Source organism: Callionymus lyra, chromosome 2, assembly GCF_982586985.1.
Source record: "Callionymus lyra chromosome 2, fCalLyr1.hap1.1, whole genome shotgun sequence".
Classification (NCBI taxonomy): domain Eukaryota; kingdom Metazoa; phylum Chordata; class Actinopteri; order Syngnathiformes; family Callionymidae; genus Callionymus; species Callionymus lyra.
In genome coordinates, this window is record NC_141819.1 from 30,130,457 (window position 1) to 30,151,708 (window position 21,252).

A 21,252-nucleotide genomic window follows, 5' to 3' on the forward strand; every position below is an offset into this window, starting at 1 on the left:
AATTATCTTTTGTCTCCTGCTGCTCCAATCATGCCTGTCTTCTGTGAAGCTGACAGCAATGCATTGTTGAGATTTTTCATTGACAAAATTAAATTGATCAAAGAGAAAATCTCTCCCCTTTTGTGTAGAACCCCGGCTGTTACTGAGCCCGTCTCCTCCTCGTGGTCTTCCTTCAGTGCTGTATCTCTGGCTGATATTTCGGCTCTGGTGAGCAAGATGAAACCCTTCTCTTGCTTGTCCGACGTCCTTCCTTGTAGGCTCTTTGTCATAGTATTTGATGTAATTGGACCCTGGGTTACCAAAATGGTAAACCTCTTCCTTTCCACAGAGCAGCTGTCTTTGTTCCTGGATCAGAGCGACATCCATGAGAAGTTTCAGTCCGGCTTCCGTAAACATCACTCTACGGAGACAGCCTTACTAAAAGTGTCCAGTGACATCATGATGTTGGCTGATTTGGGTAAATACACTGTTCTGGTTCTCTTGGATCTGTTGTCAGCCTTTGACACATGATCACCAGATCCTGCTGAGAAGACTAAGGGATGAAGTGGGACTGTCTGGGTCTGTGTTACAGTGGTTCTCGTCATACCTTTCTGGCCGCAGTTTCAGTGTATCTGCCAATCAAATGAGGTCTGAATCAGCAGATCTGTTGTGTGGAGTCCCTCAAGGTTCTGTTCTGGGTCCTTTATGGTTTTTGCTGTACTTGATTCCCCTGGGTAAAATCATTCAAAGATTTCCTGATGCTCTACTGCTCTTTCGATACAACTGAGCCCCAGAGGCTAAACAGGTTAGTCAATTGTTTGCTGGAAATCAAACAATGGCTGAGTGAAAACACTTTGCAGCTAAACGTGGACAAAACTGAAACTCTGGTTATTGCTCATGATGATAAGGTTCCAGGGCTGAGTCAGTACTTGGGTGACTTAGGTCAGTCTGTCAAACTGATTCTGAGAAATCTTGTCTTGTTCAACACTGTAGAAAAATCTCTAAACTTGGGGGAAATGTTGTCACAGCATGATCACTTGTAATCCATGCGTTTGTGTCTTCTCGTCTGGACTATTGCAACAGTTTGTTTTCATGTCTTAACAAGAAGGAGCTGTCTTGCCTGCAATTGATACAGAGCTACAACCATCAGTAGAATTCCTTGCAAACGGTTCAGGACCAGAGGAGAGAAATCCTTCCAGACAGAGCTCCTAAGCTTTGGAACAATCTTCCTCTCTCTTTGCGCTTGATGGATCTACTGACTCCTTCAAGAAACAGCTTAAGACACTTTTATTCGTGCAGGCTTTTACCTGATTTTCTGAGGCTCTTGTGTTTGTCTCTGTGTTGTCTTGATGGTTTAAGTATTTATTTTATTGTGTATTTTTTTTATTGTTTAAGCGCTTTGTGACCCTGGTCTTGAAAAGTGCTCTACAAATATGACTTACTTACTTACAATGAAGTGAATGATGAACGATTATGTGACCTAGATATAAACTACCTGAGTACTCCAATTGATCTATAAACGAGATAGGGGCTTGGAGTGACGCACACGATAGAAGGTTTATTGGTTAATCTTGACCTTGATAAAAGGTTCAAGACACAAAGTTAAAATGAGTTAAAATATGACAAATTTTGAGGGATATTTTATAAAAGTCTGTGAAACATTAACCAGAGGACAGAAAAACAAACATAGCTGAGGTCACTGCTCTAAATCTATTGACCTACTTACTTCTGATGAAAGTCTGGTCACAAGTTAAAACCTAATTAATTTCCTGATGTTGCATGAGAACAGGAATATATAAAACATCACAATGTGCAAACAGCTTAATCATAGCGTACGCTTTGAAAAGAAAACAAGCAAATTGGTTTAGAAGATCGATGAAACCGGTACCCAAAAACATTTTTTAGCTGATAAATGATTTCCTGTTCCAGGCCCATACCCACCAAAAGGTTCAAAGTGTTTTATATAAAAGAGAAGTTAATCAGATGACAAATTGGTTCGGTTTTGCCTTATCAGCACTGCAATGTTGGATTGTCATGGATGACAGTGATAATAAGATATTAAGTGATAATAAAGAAAACAAACATTAAGACAAAATCAAATAAAGGTCACAACGGGGAACGGAGAAACCCAGGCGCAGAGGTAAATTGCAGAAACTTGGTTTTAATTAGTGGGGAAGGCAGAGGCGTAGTCAGACAGTCCAGGAATCGGCAACAAAAGGCAAAAGCAGGGGTTAGCAAACTTGGCGTCAAGGGTCAGAAACAGATCGAGAACACAACAGGCAGGAATGGAGTCTTGGTCGGATCAAGGTAAGGAGACAGGGTAGGGAAGCAGGAATACTCAACGGCAGGACTCTGGTTAAGGTGACAACCAGACAAAGGATGTGACAGAGAGTGGGGGCTTAAGAACACAGGGGAGCAATCAGCAGCAGCTGGGGGCGGGACTAACAGACAGGGGGAAGTAAGACTAGCACTGACACAGAAGGGAGCAGATTTCACAATAAAACCGGAAACACAAGGAGGAACATGTAGACTCATGACAAAACAATGCAGGATGGACAACTTGTTCGGTTTTGTCTTATCAGCACTGCCATGTTGGATTGTCATAGTGATAATAAAGAAAACAAACATTAGGACAAAATCAAAACAATGCAGGATGGACAACTTCAGAAATATTTTTATTTCATATTTTAATATTTTATTTCATTTTATCTGCTGGGATACATTGGTTACAACAACTTGGTTTTACTCCAACAACACACTCACATGAGTGAGACGACCTTTGTGGTCAGGTTGAGTGATTTAAACACTTTAACGAGGGACGGCACAGAGGAGGTGAGGTTTGGGGCAACGGATGAATCCTAATCTGTATTCCAGACTTGGCTGCTCTCCGTCTGGCACAGAGAAAGACAACCTCTGCATGAAGGAAGCGAAGAAGAGGAACAACTCCATCCTTGCCAGCTGCTCCCCGAGACACACTCGTTTCCCTGAGACAGAGAGGAGCAAAATGATTGTGGAAAAAAAACATTCCATGACCTTCACTTCCTGGAATTCATGACATGTTGGTCATAAGTTGCTGGTCCGAAAACCTTCTGCAATGTAGTTACAGACATGGTCTAGTTAAAGAACATAAAGTATGTATAAAGACCCTTTGAGGATTATTTAGGCCAGTTCACAGTCCCCTATCATTGTATCGCTCTAACCACTTCTACTCTGGCACAGGGACATGTGACTGCCCTACTGTGTCATTGGTTGGCAGATGAGCAGTGTTTGCTGGTCCGTTCTTCCCTACTTTGCTAAGATTAGGGAAGGAACTAATGTTTCTAACATTGAACATCTTCATGTTAAAATAAGACTCGATTGCAGATTCAAAAGTCTGTCTCACCGGCTGAAAACGGGACAAATGCGTCTCTCTTCCTAAACTTTCCTTCCTTGTCGAGGAAATGTTCAGGGTTGAAGGAATGTGGAGTTTCCCACTCCGATTCATCGTGAAGGACAGAGTCCAGTGTAGGGAGAACTGGTGTTCCCTGAGAAGATAAACAAGTGTTTGATTACACGTAAAGTCATTTTAAACAAGTCTTTCTTTTGCTGTTTATCTCCCACCTTTGGTATCGTGTACTTGTCCAGCTTAGTCTCCTTAGTTGTCATGCGCATTAAATTCAGGGGCACAATGTTGGCCATCCTCTGTGTTTCATGGACGACTGCGTTGGTGTAAGGCAAGTTGTCCCGGTCTGCCATGGACGGTTGTCGCGACGAACCAATCACAGCTTCTATCTCAGCGTGGACCCTCTCTACACCGGAAAACAATACAAATAGGAAAATAGGAACAGTAAAGTTCCATCAGGTTTAGCGTTAATTGTCCGAGACATAGCATCAGAAACGAGGCGTTGCAATAAATAAAGGTATATGGACATAAAGATTGGTCTCTATGTACTTTGTACTATGTACTCTAGCAACTTTGTCTGAAGATGCAAAGGTACCTTGCATGTGTGGGTAATACATCATGTATACCAGGGCCCAACGCAGAGTTGTAGTCGTTGTCTCTGTTCCGGCAGCAAACAGGTCCATAGCAGAAAAACACAAATTCCTAAGATCAAAGCCTTCATCCATGTCTTTCTTCTGTAGACCACAAATGTACTGATGTTAGACCCAATGAGGAGAGACTTGAAAAAACATTGAGGCTTGTAAACAAATGAACGATAAAAACCGACCTCCTCCATTTCCACAAGGAAACAGTCAATGTAATCCCTTGGTGAGGAAGGATCCAAGGTTTCTTTGTGTTCTTCGATCTTCCTTTCAATGAATTCAGCAATTAAGCGCACTCTCTCAAGCAACTTTTGATGTGCTCCAGGGAGACGGTTCATCAACCAGGGAACTGTGTTATAAATCTGGAGGAAACGTGTACTTATACTTTTCAGATTGAAGACATAATCACAGTACATGGCTAAAAAGGGAGCGCAGACAAAGCTTGTTTAGTTGAACTCACGTTTATCAGCGGAGATTCCTGAAGAACCTGTATCTCTCTCAGCATCTCAAGAACATGCTGGTAATTCTTGTCTTGGTATTCATATCGTTCCCCGAACACCAGGCAGCAGATGACGTTAGAGATGGCGTTGTTTATAACAGCATGAGCATTGAAAGGTTTGCCTGTAAATGAAGATACAAGTGGAACAAACATTATTTTTTTCATGATGAAGCTTTTGTTATTTCCTGATAATCTTTGTCTAGAGCAGTGGTCCCCAGCCTTTTCCAACTCAGGGCCCACTTTTAAGTCTCAAAAACCTTTACGGCCCACCTCTGACCCCATAAATACGAAGGCATTATAATGCGTTCTAAGAGCACTTTTTTTTCATTGAAGATGACAAAAAGGACAGAATTCAATAAAGGAGAAACACATTTGAAGCTCCGCAGCATCTGTAACATGACACCTCCTTTCAGCAGGGAGATTCACCATCAGTCTCTTGTCTATATTTCCTTTTATTTATGCCTGTTGATAGCCAGCTATCAATTTTTACTCCAGTTTCTGCTATCAACGTCAAACGTAAATAAGTCAAGAGCAATGCGGTCCGCTGGTCCGGACAAAAACAACAATAGTTCCTATCTTTCATTTCCTTGTCCCATGTATAATACCGTATTTTCCGCACTATTGGGCGCATTCAATGATAACCCATTTTAGAACTGTTTCCAAAATAGGGCGCAACTGATTATAAGGCACACTGTCGTTTTTTGAGAAAATGAAAGGCTTTTAAGTGCGCCTTATCGTGCGGAAAATACGGTACTCGAAGGAAAAACAATATAATGAAAATAATTTATTTTAAACGTAACGAGTTTTAACATTTTAAACATTGTTACGTGTATTTGTATTTTTACATTTACAATTACATCCACCCTCCCCCCAAAAAATGATACCATTACGGAAATGATTCTGCGGCCCACCGGTTGGGAATCACTGGTCTAGAGTGACTGGACATACTCTCTCACGACTATGAGCCTTCAACGTTGTGTTAGCCATTACGGCTCAGACTCAAGGGGAGTCTGCGTTGTTTGAAGGTTTTTTATTTCCAGGCTTTGTTCGTTTTTGTCAATTGTTGTTACAATTTTTGTCATTGTTACCTTGCTCTTTGCTGAAGGCCTCTACGAGATAGCTGGCTTCCTCTTGTATGGATGGTTCCAGTGTTTTTTTCCCAAGGCCAAAATTCCTGAGAGTGTGAAGAGCAAATCTTCTCTGCTGCTTCCACACATATCCATTTGTCATGACAAGACCTTTGAAGAACAACATCACTGTGAGACTGACAAAAGTGTGGATAATGAAAACACTATATTGACAAAATGTTGATATAAACTCAAGCTGAAACTATTAGGAAAAAATCAATTACGAACTCAATTACCTTTATTTTGCGGTATTTCATCAAATATTGGTATGACTGGTCGATCGACATAGTCCTCGCCGTTTTCAACCATAGCTTCTCGGAAAACCTTGTATCCATTCAAGATCACAACCCGCTCACCAAACAGACGGAGGCTGAAAATGTTTCCGTAATTCTCTGCAAGCTTGAAACAGAAGTATGTTGAAACAGCCAGGTATCAAAAAGGTCGCTAACAACAATGTTTTAGATAATAAATACACCAGTGAGGAAACTACTTTGGGCCCCAAGCGAGGTCTTTAATCTACTTTATGTTGCTTATAGAACATTACCCAATTAAAATCCGAATCACAAAACTCTTATTGCTGGTGGTGGCAAAATGTTTATATATATATATATACATATATATATATATGAAAAAAACAATGAGTAAAAATAAAAGAAATCAAAATACATTCAATTTAATTGAACAATATTCATGATCTGGACAGCAGACATAATTACGTTTTAGTGATATCTAACAATATAAGCTCTGTTAACTCTACATCCCTTATATAATTATAATGTAAGGCTTGTTGATCTTCTTTCACTGGAACAATGTCAATAACACAAAGTCTATCCAAAGGGGCCAAACAAGGTTATGGCCTCACATGACATAAAATGTAATGTTTATAATACATGCTATTAAACATTAGACATTTCACAGTAGTAAATCATATAGTGTGTGTACAGGCCCATGTCAATGTTTATTCACTTACCTCACCAATCTGTAGGTGGATTTTCTGGGGATTAACACGGTGCATATCGCCAATAAATGGAAGAGCCCATGGTCCCGGAGGAAAGTTTTTAGGTGTCCGATGCTTGACAACGTCGAACACCAGAAGAAAAACAAACACAAACAAAAGAATACTTGTCCAGTCTAGCCACTCCAACCCGAGCTCCACCAGCAGAGACTCCATTTTGAAGTCTGACAAAACAGGTATACAGTCAAGTTCCTTTTGAGTGGTTAGTTACTGATATCCAGTCAGGGTGGTTGAAACAAGTAACTTAAAGAAAGTTAAAGCAAAGAGAAAAGTCACAAAGAAAATCCCAAAGATCTTCTCAGGTTATATAGAGAGGTTTACTCAGGGCCACGCCTCTCTTTAGGCATGTTTCACTGATGTTGTGATCTTTGTACACACTTTAAACAAATTTGGTTCTACACCCTATATACTGTATATAGTAATTGATGTATTTTTCTTTTTTCTTGAAGAATCTCTAATATATTTTTAATATTGATTTTATAACTTATTCTATTGAAGGTGTTTTCTATTTGTTTTAATTCAGAATCCTAGTGTTATGTAACTTGATATGCATGGGAGAGACCCCCACCTTCTGAGAACTCATTTGGCTTCCCTGTCACAGCCATTTGTAATCTTATCCCTGAGTGAACTCTGTTCGCCCAAACTGGGCTAAGGTTGGAAAAACATCAACCATTGAAACTTTACAATGTTAATATGTCGTCTGATAACATTGTGTGAATCATATGACTGAGTAAACCTTTAACACACACAGCCTATTTATGTTGATTTCTTTTTATTTACATTAAAAAAAAAAAAAAAAAGGTTATGTGTTTTGAATATGATACACTACAGAGTCAAATGGCTTTAGTGAGACACTTGATATTTTCTACCCCTTTTGATGGAAAAGTGTTGTGTGTAGAACCTGCACAGTGAATCATTATATAACAGTGAGTCCAGCAACTCTCCTCCCCTTGTTAATCTCGGTAGTATCCCCCTCTCCCCCAATTCCAGACTCTGGTTGGATACACTTTAGCACCGGACTCAGACAAGGCATCATGATTTTCCTTAAACTGTTTGAGATTTTGGACCCAACTAGCTGGTTTTTGGTGTGTTTTGTGATTTTAATTTTGATAGATGTGGTCAAGAACCGAAGACCTCATAACTTCCCACCGGGTCCGACACCTGTGCCGATTCTTGGAAACATCTTTGAAGGAGTCGACTTCAAAACTGTTAAGAAGGTAATCAACATTTAAGTCGGCTATGACGAAATTATGTTCTTGTCGTTAGTTCAGTGAAAGAGAATCCTGTAATCGTACGAGAAGATATGTTTACATGACAGATTTTCCCTCATAGCTACTTGTTGTGAAAATTCCATGCAGAAACCTAATAGGGGTCGGGGGTGTACTTAAGCCATTCCAACAATAACATGAGTGCATATGTAGGTCATATTGAAATCTCACTAGAACCCAACTCTGTGAGAGAAAAAAAATGATATGAAAAATATAATGATTATAACGCATGAATTCTAGAAGTTAAACACATAATCTGAAGCCAATTTCACAAACAAAATGTTTTCTGAACGGCGATTTAAGAGACCTTTTCTTGACCTACAGCTTTCCCAGAAGTATGGCTCGGTGTTCAGCATGCGGAGAGGAAGCTCCTGGATAGTCTACATAACAGGATACAAAATGGTCAAAGAAGCTCTCATCAATCAGCTGGACAGCTTTATGGATCGCCCTCTTGTCCCTCTGTTCCATGTAATTTTCAAGGGAATCGGTAATACAACAGTAAATGCATCTATTAATCCTCTTGGAATTAAGATTTAAATGTTCTGAAGATTCCAAAACGAGGCAACTGGAATATATATAATCCAGAAGACTTTTCAAATGAATTTGATTCCATCTCCTCGTTTTGGATTCCTCATAATAACCATGACTGTCCTGGAGGAACGAGAATCAACAGAGACAAGACTAAAAATGTGTCCAAACACCAGTAATATATTTGTCTATATTTGTCATTCATGTGTTTATGGTTTAACAGGTATTGGTTTAGGCAATGGCTACTCCTGGAAGATGCAACGAAAGTTTGCAGTCACTTTTCTGCGTCATTTTGGAGAGGCTCAGAAGTCTTTTGAGAAAATCATTGAAATGGAAAGCAACTTCCTTTGTGACGCCTTCAAGGAGGAGCAAGGTAACCTCACCTCACATAGCCAATACATGTAGTAGAAGTACCGAGCCGGCCTATAGATATAATACTATTCTCCAGGAAGGGCGTTCAACTCTCAGAACGTTGTACAAATTGCCGTGAGCAACATCGTGTCAACGGTGGTCTTGGGACATCGCTACGAATACAGTGATCCAACTTATCGCAATATTCTGGAGCTGGATAATGAGGCTGTTTTGCTGGCTGGCTCGCCTGTCACACAGGTTTGAGGCTACTTCTGTAAACTGTTTAACTCTTCTAGCGTCTCAAGTATTGATATGAATCATTTATTTCCCACTACAGCTGTATGACGCCTTCCCTGGTTTGTTCAAGTTCCTGCCCGGTCCTCACCAAACTGTGCACAGTAACTACAGACAGATTGTGAACTTCCTGGAGAAGGAGGTGGACAGACACTTGGAGGACTGGAATCCTGACGATCCCAGAGATTTTGTTGATTCTTACCTTGCGGAAATAAAAAAGGTAAGCAGGTAAACTGGTAAGTTGGAATGTCGTCAAAGCTCATATGTCATTTATTTACAGTAACAATGAGTGACTTATCCATTAAGAGTGTGCACTGTGTTGCAGCGATGTAACTTCTTTGTGTCGATCCTGCAGAAAAACCAAGACCCGAAGGCTGGCTTCAACCTAGAAAGTCTCGTTGTTGTCATTCTGGATCTTGTTGAAGCCGGGACAGAGACAGTGACCACCACCTTACGCTGGGCACTTGTTCACATGCTGATCCACCCCGAAATACAAAGTAAAGTTAATGAGTATGCTCAATTTGATGCGACGCAGTTGACACAATCTAAAAGTGGAGAGGATATAAAAAATTCTAATCAAGAATATGGATAAATAAGAAAGTTAAACAGAAGTACAAAAATATAAAACACCATATCCGAGAGATCAGGTGGAAATAAATGATCAGGGCCAGACTACCTGTTTTGCTAAATTATATTGACCTTCATTTCATATGATCAATTACATGGAATGGTCTATGGTGTAGAAGTATGGGATAACACCTATAGTGATATAAGGCAGCTGCTTCTACAGAGTGGGCGTTATGAGTACATGTTAAAATGCTATTTGGACTTACAGCAGATCAAAACAGAAGAAGAGGGAATTTCAATCAACCATTTGTTACCATTTTTTTTACTACTCAGAGACAGTTGAAGACTTAAGACTATAAGGCTAATGTGGAACTCTCTATGTTCTGAAAAACCTCAACAATGTGAAGGTAGCATGTTTGACGACATACAAACTGCAAGAGTACTCCAGAGGAGTATAAATATTAAAGACATACAAGAACATAAGATAAGAAATAACACATATGGTTGAGGATCAAACAAATATAGCACCGGAAAAAGAATCACAGCAAAAACAATTATTAAAACATGAAGTAAATATGCTATTGTGATATTATATGTTTTTTGAGCAATATATGCCAAACATAAACAGTGTATGACTGTATAAAAATCGAAAAAAAACTGCGAGATGATTTAAACAAAATGCTATTGAAATTATTAATCTGTTAACCATTAAACGGATCGTGAGTGTAACGAAGTTCTCTAACAATATGTCCTCCCAGAAAAAGTGCAGGAAGAAATTGACCGTACCATCGGACAGTCTCGACCCCCAACCTTGGCAGACAGACCGGACCTACCATACACTGACGCCACTATCCATGAGAGCCAGAGGATGGCAAACGTACTTCCACTTGGATTCCCAAAAATGGCCGGTAAAGATGCAACTATTGCAGGCTACTCCGTTCCCAAGGTAAAATAAAAATGTTATTGGCCACATTTTTCAATGCATAGTGTAGGAAATTCAATTAGAATAACTGGAAGGGCTTCCCACAGCGCATTAAAGCTATGTTATGTTGTGCACATTACCTCAGTTGCAATACACTTCCCGCCATTAGCTGGCAGTAGAGCACCAGTCAGTTTACATATAATCTCAAACAGGCTGCTAGTTTGGGACATTCAAAGACAACCAGAAAGGTTGAAGTCTGATCCATTATCTTTGCTAATACATTATTTTTTGTTACTTTACAGGGAACCCAAATTGTGGCTGACCTGTCTTCAGTGCTATTTGATGAGGATGAGTGGGAGAAGCCAGCAGTCTTCAGACCAGAACATTTCCTGGATTCAGAAGGACGCTTCAACAAAAATAATGCTTTCCTCCCGTTTTCTGCAGGTAACTTTCTTGCAATTGGTTGTACTATATCCACTGTACTTTTCAGGTATTTACATATTTTTTTCACTGAGCACATCATTTGGGAAAATAAAGAAATTATACAAATAAAGGAGAGTTAGTTGAAACACAAATTGAGAATTGGATGAAACACAGATAACACGAATACACAAACAAAAACTCACACACATACTGTATTTTTTATTAACCCTACATACAGTTGTTATATTATTTTTGGCTAACACAGGGAAATTAATGGTGTCACTTGAAATACATGAGGAAGCATTCTGTGGGGGATAAGGTATTTTGACCGTCATGTCATACAGCTGAATTGAGTGTTCCATCATTTACCTACAACAAAACTAATCTGTGGGGAATTATTTTTCTTCTCAGGCAAACGTGTATGTATTGGAGAGAATCTGGCCAGATTGGAGCTGTTCCTTTTCTTCACCACTTTACTTCAACGCTTCACTTTGGCTCCAGTTCCTGGAGAAGAGCCGAGCATGGAGGGCGTTCTGGGTTTCACATATTCTCCACAGTCTTTCAAGATGATGGCCATACCCCGATGAGGTTCAGAGCATTCATAACTACACAGCACCAAATACAAATATAAAACAAATATTTAAAGGTTTGGATTGAATGGTTTGTCAATCAATAAATCAACCGCAGCCTAAATAAAAACAAAGGTGATTTGTATTTCATTACAAAATCAAATTCCAAGATTACATGTTAGTCATATAGTTTGAATGCATTAACAAATGCATATACTGTATATGTTACTGATTCCAATAAACAATTTATTTGTGTACTTGCCCATCATATATATTTTTTCTCTTTTAGTATGAACGAGCTGTATTCATTCAGTTGTTTTGCAAACATTGCTATTTTTCCATCATTTGCATGAGTCAGAATTACTTGTGAAAACAACTTTTTTTAAAGCTTTTCTTCTAAAGGAAGCTATTTCCTGTTGCCATGTCATAATCTATGCATAATCAACACCAAGCAAAATTTAGAAGTTTGAACAGAGGGCAGAAACACAGTTAGTATTAGTATGTAGAAAAATTACGTCCCAGCACTTTTTGCAACTTTGAAAGCTACAAAACATTTTTCTATTTTTTTAACAGATTTTCTCATGTCTTAGTACATGCTTAGCGTAACAGAACTTCCCAGCAGTGTCTTGTGGATGAAGTTTGATTCTAATTTAGCAAAGGTAGTTTCGTTTTTGTATTACAAATCAGAATAATAACATTGTTATAATATTTGTCATCCTTCCTCTGATAATCAAATAAATATAAGCCAACCATGTGACCAAGCAAGTGCATCTACAAGCATAAACTTTGAAACACAAACTCGGGTCAGCGAGTAAACACCTATGAATTTAAGATTCATTCTAATCATTTATTGTATATTTTATGATTGATTGAAAAGTGCTGACTCATGTATTACATAACGCACCACGAAAGGTATCAGGTAACACGAATCACGATAATGGTTGTAGGAGTTGTAGTTGTGGTCAGTGGACTGTTGCATAACTGCATGCCTTAAACATCTGATCTGTAGAATAGCAAGCATGGAACTGAAGTCAGTGCCGGATCTACTACCAAACCATGTGGGTCTACAGTTTTCTTCAGGGACTCGACCTGACGAGGCTTCTCTTTACCTTCCTCTTCCTGCTAACCTTTGAGCATAGAAAAAACATTTCCCAGAATTCCGTGTTTAAACCATTGGCACCGACAAATAAGCAGTTTCAGATCATGGCTACGTATCATATCTTATTATAGGATATTATTATACTAAGATATTATATAATTTTATAAGATAATTATATAAGATATTACTACTTTCAGAGGAGGCTGGAGTGGAGCGAAAGTATCTTTGTCACAGTTCGAAAAGTCTTGAGACCCAGGTGCGGAAGTAAAACAAAGTTTGAAGTAGGTAATCCAACAGGGTTTAATAAAACAATTGGAAATCCAAAACATAGCCCAGAACGGGTGTCAATAAACAAAAGTGGATCCACAAAAAGGGGGATCAGGATCACAGGCAAAATCCAGGACGCAGGCAGGGGCGCAGCTGGCCGATAACTAAAACAGCAGGAACAAAAAGACTCACGTTAGGACGGAGAGGTACGGGCAACGTCGGAAACAGGAACAGGTCAAAAACTGCGGAATAATTGTCCAGAGACATACGGGGAAGCCAAACCTCGATCAGGAGACGCAAAACTCTGGCGGATTCTTCTGGGACGAGCTGCTCCTTAAGACCGGGAAGAAACCGCCCACCAATCAGCCGCAGATCACGCGCACCTGCCTGCGCCTGTCACAGAACAAAATCAAAACAAAGGCATCACGTGGTCAAAACATGACAATCTTGACATAAAGTATATACTTTATAGAATATTGTTACTGGAAAAGCGCTATATAAATACAAATTACTTACTTAATAACTTACATTCTGTTCTATGTTAATCTTTGTATCCTTTGTCTTTGATCTATGTTCTTTATCTCTATACTTAGATTGTGTAATCTTGTTATTTCTCTTTATTTCTCTTGCTCTTGTTTTTGTTTTTATTTTTATGAAAAATTGCTGTATTGCTGTGTCTAATTGGAAAAAAACAATTTCATCAATAAAGTTCTACCTAACCTAACCTAACTTATAAAGTTAATATAAAGTCAAGTTAGACACCAGTCACATTCATTCACATGTATTTACAGTAATATCCATCAAGGGAATAAAGAAAAAGCATAAAGTAATGAGTGTTGTTTGTGTGTCAGATGGTCTGTTCTTTAGCAACGGGGAAATATGGAAGAGGCAGCGGCGTTTCGCATTATCAACCTTACGCAATTTTGGACTTGGAAAGAACGTCACAGAACAAAGCATCCGTGAAGAGATCTCACACCTGCAGGAGAAAATTGCCAAAGAAAGAGGTACATTTTAAGTTTGAGTATTGGATTATAAAGAAGATAATGATTAAACTGTCCTTTCCATGCAGGGGCACCTTTTAGCCTAGCTGGACTCTTTAACAATGCCGCATCAAACATCATCTGCCAACTGGTGATGGGGAAACGCTACGACTACAGTGACCACAGGTTCAGGACCATGCTCGCCTATATGTCGAGTATTATTAAAGAAGAAGGTTCTGTGTGGGGTCAAGTAGGTATTTTCTTTTTCCACAGACTTGTCATTTTCATCATAATTTTGTACCTTGTTGTCTTAGCTGTATGAATCATTTCCTTGGCTGATGAAGCACTTGCCGGGACCTCACAACCAAATGTTCAAGGACTTCAACACAATACAAGACTTCATTGGTGAAGAGGTTAAGAGCCACAAGCTGGACTTGGACCTTAATAATCCTTGAGACTATTTAGACAGTTTCATCATTGAAATGGTGAATGTATGTATAACAATTCAATTTTCAATTCAATTAAATTTTATTTAAAGTGTCTTATCATAACAAAGTTATCTCAAGACACTATAAAGTTGAAATAAGACTACAGTTGATTAAGGAAAAATAGATCCCAGCAATTCAACAAAGAGCAAGAAACAAAACACTGTACAGTGAGCTGTACAGTGAGCAATGGCGAGGAAAAACTTCCTTTTATAAGGCAGAAACCTCGAGCGGAACCAGACTCATTGTTGACGGCCTGCCGCTTTGACCGGCTGGGAGGAAGGATGGGGGGGTAGACAGATGGATAAGGAGAGGAGTGAGGGAGGATAAAGTGAGAGAAAAGAGGAGAGTGTAGGAGGGTCCATGGGGGAGCTGGAGAGAACTCGGGATCTGATGACGTGGTGAAGATCCTGGATCAGCAGCAGCTCTGGAGGTGGATCCCTGGGGCTCCGGGAGAGAAATAAAAAGGTGTGGGTTTGGGACAAGTGTATACAATACACAGGTATACAGACTCCGGTGACGGGTGAAGATATATAGAGGGGAGAGGGGGGGGGGGGGTTGAAATAGCCAGGCCAGAGGGCACATACCTAGCACAGCAGGATCCAGACACAGAGGCCCAAGCCGCGGCAGGAACCCGCGGGAGACCAGGACCCGGCAGGCGAGATAACCACCAGAGCCGACCCCAAACACCAGCGAGAAGGCGGACCACCACCGGGGGCGCGAGAGGGCAAGCACAGGCGAGGACGACCGAGGAAGCAGAGAGGGGGAGGCACCAGGCACAGGCACCGAGGCAGAGGGGCAGCCAGAAGAACCAGTCAGGGGATAGAGCCCCGGGGCCAGGCCGGGCCACGGAAGACCCCCAGACCGTCAGGCTGCCACCAAGTCCATAGCAGGGGACCGAGTCAAGGAGATAGGGATCCACCACAGCAGCGGCGGCGGAGCCCCCCCCAACACCCTGCGGACACGGCCAGTAGCCGGGTCGAGTGCCACCGCATGAGCCCGGGGGAGCAATGGCCAGGCACCGGCCCAGGTCCCCCGGGTCACAGGGGGGCCACGGTTGTGCGGGCAGGGCGGGGCAATGGGGCTGCAGCCGTCCGGGAATGGCCCCCAATCTTTGAACTGTAGACCGTCCCCAACAGCCGCAGCCCACCTCCCCCATGTCATGAGGGAAGTTTGGGGGGCCAGCAGTATTTCATGGGCGGTCCACGGTCTCTAAGGTGCAGAGGCCCCGCCCATCACACGTACTGACCCCCAGCCCCCGCCCCCACCCACCATGCAGCACCCAGGGGGACAGCAGCACTTGCATGGGCGGTACATGGTCTCTACGGTAACATGGGTCCGCCCAATGCCTCCGCCGTCCCCCCAATGTGGCCCCGCCCAGTGTGCCCACCCCCCCACCCGGGAAGCCCCCGAAAGACCGACCAACCCGGCCACGAACCCCCAGGACCAAGGGCGACAAACTCCCCGACCACAGCACATGCCACACAGGGCGGGTAGAGGACCACAGCCACCGCTGCAGCAGACACCCACCCCAAGACAGGCCCCCCACCACAGACCAGGCGAAGCCATCGGGGCCGGAAGGTCATCCAGAACACCCGGGCCAGCCCCAGCCCCACCCCTAACGGTTCACCCGCCAACCCCGTCAGCGGGACCAGCAACCCCCCACCCCAGCACCGCCCCCAGCGCAACCCCCCATCCACCACCCCAACCACCCCCGCCAGCACCAGCCCCCACACACCACCAAAGACCCCCCGGAAGCAGGCCACCCCCCCGCCGGCACACGGGGCCATCGCGGCACCAGCGGTCACCACCACCAGGCCCAAGGCACCCACAGGCCCCACCCGCCGGCCCCCTCACACCCGAATCGGCCAAGCCAGAACGGCCCCGGCGAGAAAAGAAGGATATACAGAGCTCGGTGTCTAAAACTAAAACTCCTCCAGCATTCTCAGCCTATAGCAGCTAAGATAAACAGTTTTGTTAGCTATGACTGCTAGAGATAAACAATCAAGTTAATTATAGGCTTTATCGAAAAGTAAGGTTTTAAGATTATTTTTAAACATAGAGAGGGTGTCTGCCCTCCGGACTGAAGCCGGTAGTTTGTTCCACAGCAGAGGGGCTTGAAAACTGAAGGCCCTGGCTCCGAATCTACATTTAGAGATTTGTGGTATAACTAGTAGATCGGAGTTTAGGGATCGTAAGGTCCTTGAGGGTTGGTAAGTTTGGATTAAATCTTTAATGTATGTTGGTGCTAGACCATGTAAGGCTTTATAGGTTAGGAGAAGGATTTTAAATTGTATTCTAAATTCTACAGGAAGCCAATGTAGGGAAGACAGTACAGGGGAAATGTGTTCGCGCCTCTTAGTCTAAGTCAGGACACGAGCTGCAGAGTTCTGAATGAGCTGAAGAGTTCTGAGACTTTTTAGAACAGCCTGACAGAAGAGAGTTACAATAGTCCAGCCTGGAGGTAACAAAAGCATGGATGAGCTTCTCAGCAGCATCTAAAGGAGGGAAGTGCCTAATTTTCGAAATGTTACGAAGGTGGAAGTAAGCAGTCCGTGAGATTTGTTTTATGTGTGAGTTAAATAGCTCAGATGGTAGAGTGGTTGCCTGCAGTCCAAAAGGTTGCAGGTTCAATCCCAGCTCCAGACAAGCTTGTGTCGTTGTGTCCCTGAGCAAGACACTTCACCCTGATTGCTCCTGATGGTGAACTTGGCGCAAGTGTGCAGCCTACTCACATCAGTATGTGTGAATGGTTGAATTTCCCCTCGCGGGACTAATAAGGGATTCTAAATGATAAATCCTCATCAAAGCATACACCCAGATTCTTTACAGTGGTGCTAGTAGCAGGAGCAAGTCCATTTTGTAAAGCTAGATCATTAGTTAATGATTGTCTGAGATGTTGCGGACCAACTAGTAAAACCTCAGTCTTTTCCGAGTTCACTAGGAGGAAGTTTTTGGTCATCCATGACTTGATATCTGTGATACAGGACTGTAATTGTGTTAGCTGATTTCTTTCATCTGGCTTCATGGACAAGTAAAGTTGGGTGTCATCAGCATTACAGTGAAAATGTATAGAGTGTCTTCTAATCAAGTCCCCTAGTGGGAGCATATAGATTGTGAATAGTATTGGACCAAGAACAGAACCTTGTGGGACACCATAGCTGACCTTAGTGTGTGTCGATGAGAGGTGGTTGACATGTACATAGTGCGTTCTATCCGACAGGTAAGATTTAAACCAGTTAAGAGCAGTTCCACGAATGCCTAAATGGTTTTCTAGCCTCTGTAGAAGGATTTGGTGGTCGACAGTGTCAAATGCAGCACTGAGATCTAGAAGAACAAGAACTGAAACATGGCCCTGATCAGAGGCCATCAGTAGGTCGTTACTTACTTTTACCAGGGCGGTCTCTGTGCTGTGGTATTCCCTAAAACCAGACTGAAACACCTCAAATTGATCATTGTCCTGGAGATAATCACAGAGCTGACTCGTTACCACTTTCTCCAGAAGTTTTGAAATGAATACTAGATTAGAGATAGGCCTATAGTTAGTGAGGACCTCTGGATCAAGAGTGGGTTTTTTAAGCAGAGGTTTAATTACTGCAACTTTAAAAATCTGAGGCACATAGCCGGATGTTATTGACAAGTTAATAATGTCAAGTATAAAAAGTGCTAAGTAAGGGGAACAGTTCTTTAAGTAGCCATGTGGGAATAGGATCGAGAAGACATGTTGTGGACTTTGAGGAGGAAACAACCTGGGACAGCTGTCGAGGACTCACTGGTAGAAAGGAGTCAAAGTATGTATCAGTCATAGTGTCTGTGACCGGTGAGGCTGCACTGGTTGTATTAGAAGAATATAGGAGGTCTTGAATCTTTCCTCTAATAAGAGGAGTAACACAAGAGTAACATCACTCTTGTTCTCTCTTTAAAGGTCTAAGTAATCATTTCTATCTACTAAACAGCACCAAGAATCTGATTTGGGCTTCAACGAGGCAAACCTGGTTCTATGTTCCCTGGATCTCTTTACAGCCGGAACAGAAACAACCTCAACTACTCTGCAGTGGGCTTTGATTTATCTCATCAGACATCCAGAGATCCAAAGTTGGGGACAAACTGTAACTTATTCCATATGGAGCCTTTGTTCACAAACTAACTTTTTACAGAGAAAGTCCAGGCTGAGATTGACAAGATGATTGGTCAAAACCGTCTGCCCTCCATGACGGACAGACTCAATATGCCTTACACGGATGCTGTCATCCATGAGATCCAGAGGATTGGAAACATTGTCCCACTAAATGGAACGAGAATTGCTTCTCGAGACACCACGCTTGGAGGCTACTTCATACCAAAGGTCTGTGCTCATAACTGTATCTAAACAAACACTAGGCCGCTTGAATGAGTGTGGATTTGATTCTAGGGAACAACTCTGCTGCCCATGCTGACTTCTGTGCTGTTTGACAAGAACAAGTGGGAATCTCCAGACTCCTTTAACCCAGGACACTTTCTTGACTCCCAAGGGAAGTTTGTGAAGCGAGACGCTTTCCTGTCGTTCTCTGTAGGTAAATCCCATAATGCTTCCGTTCTACACCAGAGAAGTTGCTAATCTTTATCACCTATTTAGGGAAGCGAGCGTTTCTTGGAGAGTGGCTGGCCAAGATGGAGCTCTTCCTGTTCTTGGTGGGTTTGTTACAGAAGTTCTCCTTCTCTGCTCCTGATGGAGTACAGCTGAGCACAGATTGTGACATTGGGTCAACAAAAGTTCCAAAACCCTTTAAGGTTCAAGCCAAGGTCCGCTGAGTGACTTATATGAATGACTCATGGTGTGGAATGTTGTGTGAATTCTTGCTTTTAAATATGACCACAAAATATATAATGACATTTTTTAAATTATTTCATTGGTTCTCAAAGTACAGAAGTCTTAGCTGCAAAATACCACAGATGATTGTACCTGAACCAACCAAGTTCTTCAAATTGATGTTAGACCTTAGCTGTTCGTACCATTTACTTGTTAGTTGCTTTTCTTGTACTATCTTAGTGTTTTTAGATGTTTTTATTTTGTGCTATATGTAATGCTCTTGTACAACACTCAACTGCTGTTGTTAATAAAAAAAAAGAAAATACAAACTACAGTGCTTTTATTTATGTTTTTAGCCTTTTGTTTGGGTCTGTATCTGGAGAATAATACCATTGCTAAGGGGTTGTCTCCAATCTTATTGTAAGACACAAGGATCCTTATTTACAAATGACGATGAGTCAGCAAAAGAGTCGTTCTCTTTCCCTGGATAAGGACACAAGTTTATTCTCTCCATCTCTGCTCAACTTTCACACGTCAGAATGTGGATACAAATTTTGTTTTCTGAGCTCGATACCAAGGGGTTTATTTGTCTTACTTGCTTCACTTATCTTCCTGTTATACTACATAAAATATAAGGATCCAATCAACTTTCCTCCAGGGCCACCAGCTTTGCCTCTTTAAGGAAATGTTTTCAGCATTGATCACAAGGGTCACGACGGGGAACGGAGAAACCCAGGCGCAGAGGTAATTTGCAGAAACTTGGTTTTATTCAATGGGGAAGGCAGAGGCGTAGTCAGGCAGACCAGGAATCGGCATCAAAATAGGCAAAAGCAGGGGCTTAGCAAAACCCGGCGTCAAGGGGCAGAAACAGAACAAAAACCACAAGAGACAGGAATGGAGTCTTGGTCGGGACAAGGTAAGGAGACAGGGTAGGGATGCAGGAATACTCAACGGCAGGGCTCTGGTTACTCTGAAACAACCGACAAGAATAGGCAATAAAACCCGACATGAAAAGTAACACAAGACCGACAAGCCCAGAAAAACGACACAGAGGTTGACTAAAAAAAACACACAAAAAAAACAAAAAACAAAAACATGACTAAGACAACAAGACAGGCCAGAAAGCAAAACAGAGCAAAATACAAGAGGAGCACACATAACAATAAAACAAGAGAGGGAGAGTCGGAGTTAGTTCCTTTTAGCTTTGAGTTTATACTGTTCGATCAGTTTAGGGTCAAGGATGTCATGACCTGGAACCCACGACCTCTCTTCCGGGCCATAACCCTCCCAGTCAACAAGAAACTGAAAACCCCGGCCAACGTGTCTGGAATCTATAATTTTCTTTACAGTGTACACAGTTTCACCCTCAATAACACGAGGAGGAGGAGGGGGCCTGGAAGCCGGAACCAGAGGGGAGGCCTTGGCCGGTTTTAACTTTTCTACATGAAAAGTAGGATGATGCGCAATATTACATGTTATTCATATAGTTTGAATGCATTAACAAATGGAGGTTTTGCAGTCCATTTTTGCATTTTAAAATGTTTTGTTTTAGGATGATTTGCTATATTTTACAGGAAACCACAGTTCAGAGTTTGCACGTGTAAGAACATGAGACCTCGGGTGAGTCCATCGGATCACTTTACATTTCATTAATAGATCATAACTAGCGCATAATTCCGCAAAGGGGTGCACTGGATTTTATAAAGACGCAAATGACCAAAAATAAATCAGGTTAACAACTAAGATCCCTGAAATGATTTGACTCGTGTCATAAAAACATTATTGCTTCTCCTTGAGTAAGTTAGTTTATAATGTGGAAGAAACAAAACAACTTTTTGTTTTACTTATTTGACCCTTTTCACTTAGACTAAGGTGCCTGGAGATTCAGCCTCCAATCAAAACGAGTCCAGAGAAGATGTTTTGTATAGTGAGATTAACTTCACGGGGAGGAACCTTGACCAGCCAGCTGCTCCGGTGGACAGTGGACAACAGCAGGGTGCTGTCTACGCAGAGGTCCATGTACCCAGATCCTCTACTGGCACCACTGGGACATGATCATCCTGCCGT

The 21,252-nt window shown here is 41.9% G+C and overlaps 3 protein-coding genes across 5 annotated transcripts; 2 read left to right on the forward strand and 1 right to left on the reverse strand.

Moving 5' to 3' along the window:
* Positions 1–2,635: 2,635 nt before the first annotated feature.
* On the reverse strand, positions 2,636–6,922 carry LOC148086456 (cytochrome P450 2J1-like). The gene is made up of 9 exons (XM_087784589.1): positions 6,599–6,922; positions 5,865–6,027; positions 5,590–5,739; positions 4,463–4,623; positions 4,188–4,364; positions 3,957–4,095; positions 3,580–3,767; positions 3,362–3,503; positions 2,636–2,963 (listed from the first exon to the last, which is right to left on the reverse strand). Exons 1-9 carry the CDS (start codon positions 6,797–6,799, stop codon positions 2,788–2,790), a joined length of 1,497 nt encoding a protein of 498 aa, XP_087640715.1. The 5' UTR covers positions 6,800–6,922; the 3' UTR covers positions 2,636–2,787.
* Positions 6,923–7,608: 686 nt separating this feature from the next.
* Positions 7,609–11,822, forward strand: LOC148086457 (cytochrome P450 2J2-like). The gene is made up of 9 exons (XM_087784608.1): positions 7,609–7,860; positions 8,236–8,398; positions 8,663–8,812; positions 8,888–9,048; positions 9,128–9,304; positions 9,440–9,581; positions 10,410–10,597; positions 10,876–11,017; positions 11,408–11,822. The coding sequence occupies exons 1-9, from the start codon at positions 7,678–7,680 to the stop codon at positions 11,581–11,583; spliced, it is 1,482 nt and encodes a 493-aa protein (XP_087640734.1). The 5' UTR covers positions 7,609–7,677; the 3' UTR covers positions 11,584–11,822.
* A 144-nt stretch (positions 11,823–11,966) lies between these two features.
* Positions 11,967–19,456, forward strand: LOC148086458 (cytochrome P450 2J4-like). Of its 3 annotated transcripts, XM_087784599.1 has the most exons (7): positions 11,967–13,935; positions 14,001–14,161; positions 14,226–14,402; positions 18,353–18,491; positions 18,554–18,741; positions 18,808–18,949; positions 19,012–19,456. In XM_087784599.1, exons 3-7 carry the CDS (start codon positions 14,394–14,396, stop codon positions 19,185–19,187), a joined length of 654 nt encoding a protein of 217 aa, XP_087640725.1. In that variant the 5' UTR covers positions 11,967–13,935; positions 14,001–14,161; positions 14,226–14,393; the 3' UTR covers positions 19,188–19,456. The 3 variants fall into 3 exon arrangements, with proteins under 3 accessions (XP_087640725.1, XP_087640726.1, XP_087640724.1); XM_087784600.1 differs by lacking the exons at positions 14,226–14,402; positions 18,353–18,491; XM_087784598.1 differs by lacking the exons at positions 11,967–13,935; positions 14,001–14,161; positions 14,226–14,402.
* Positions 19,457–21,252: the final 1,796 nt, after the last annotated feature.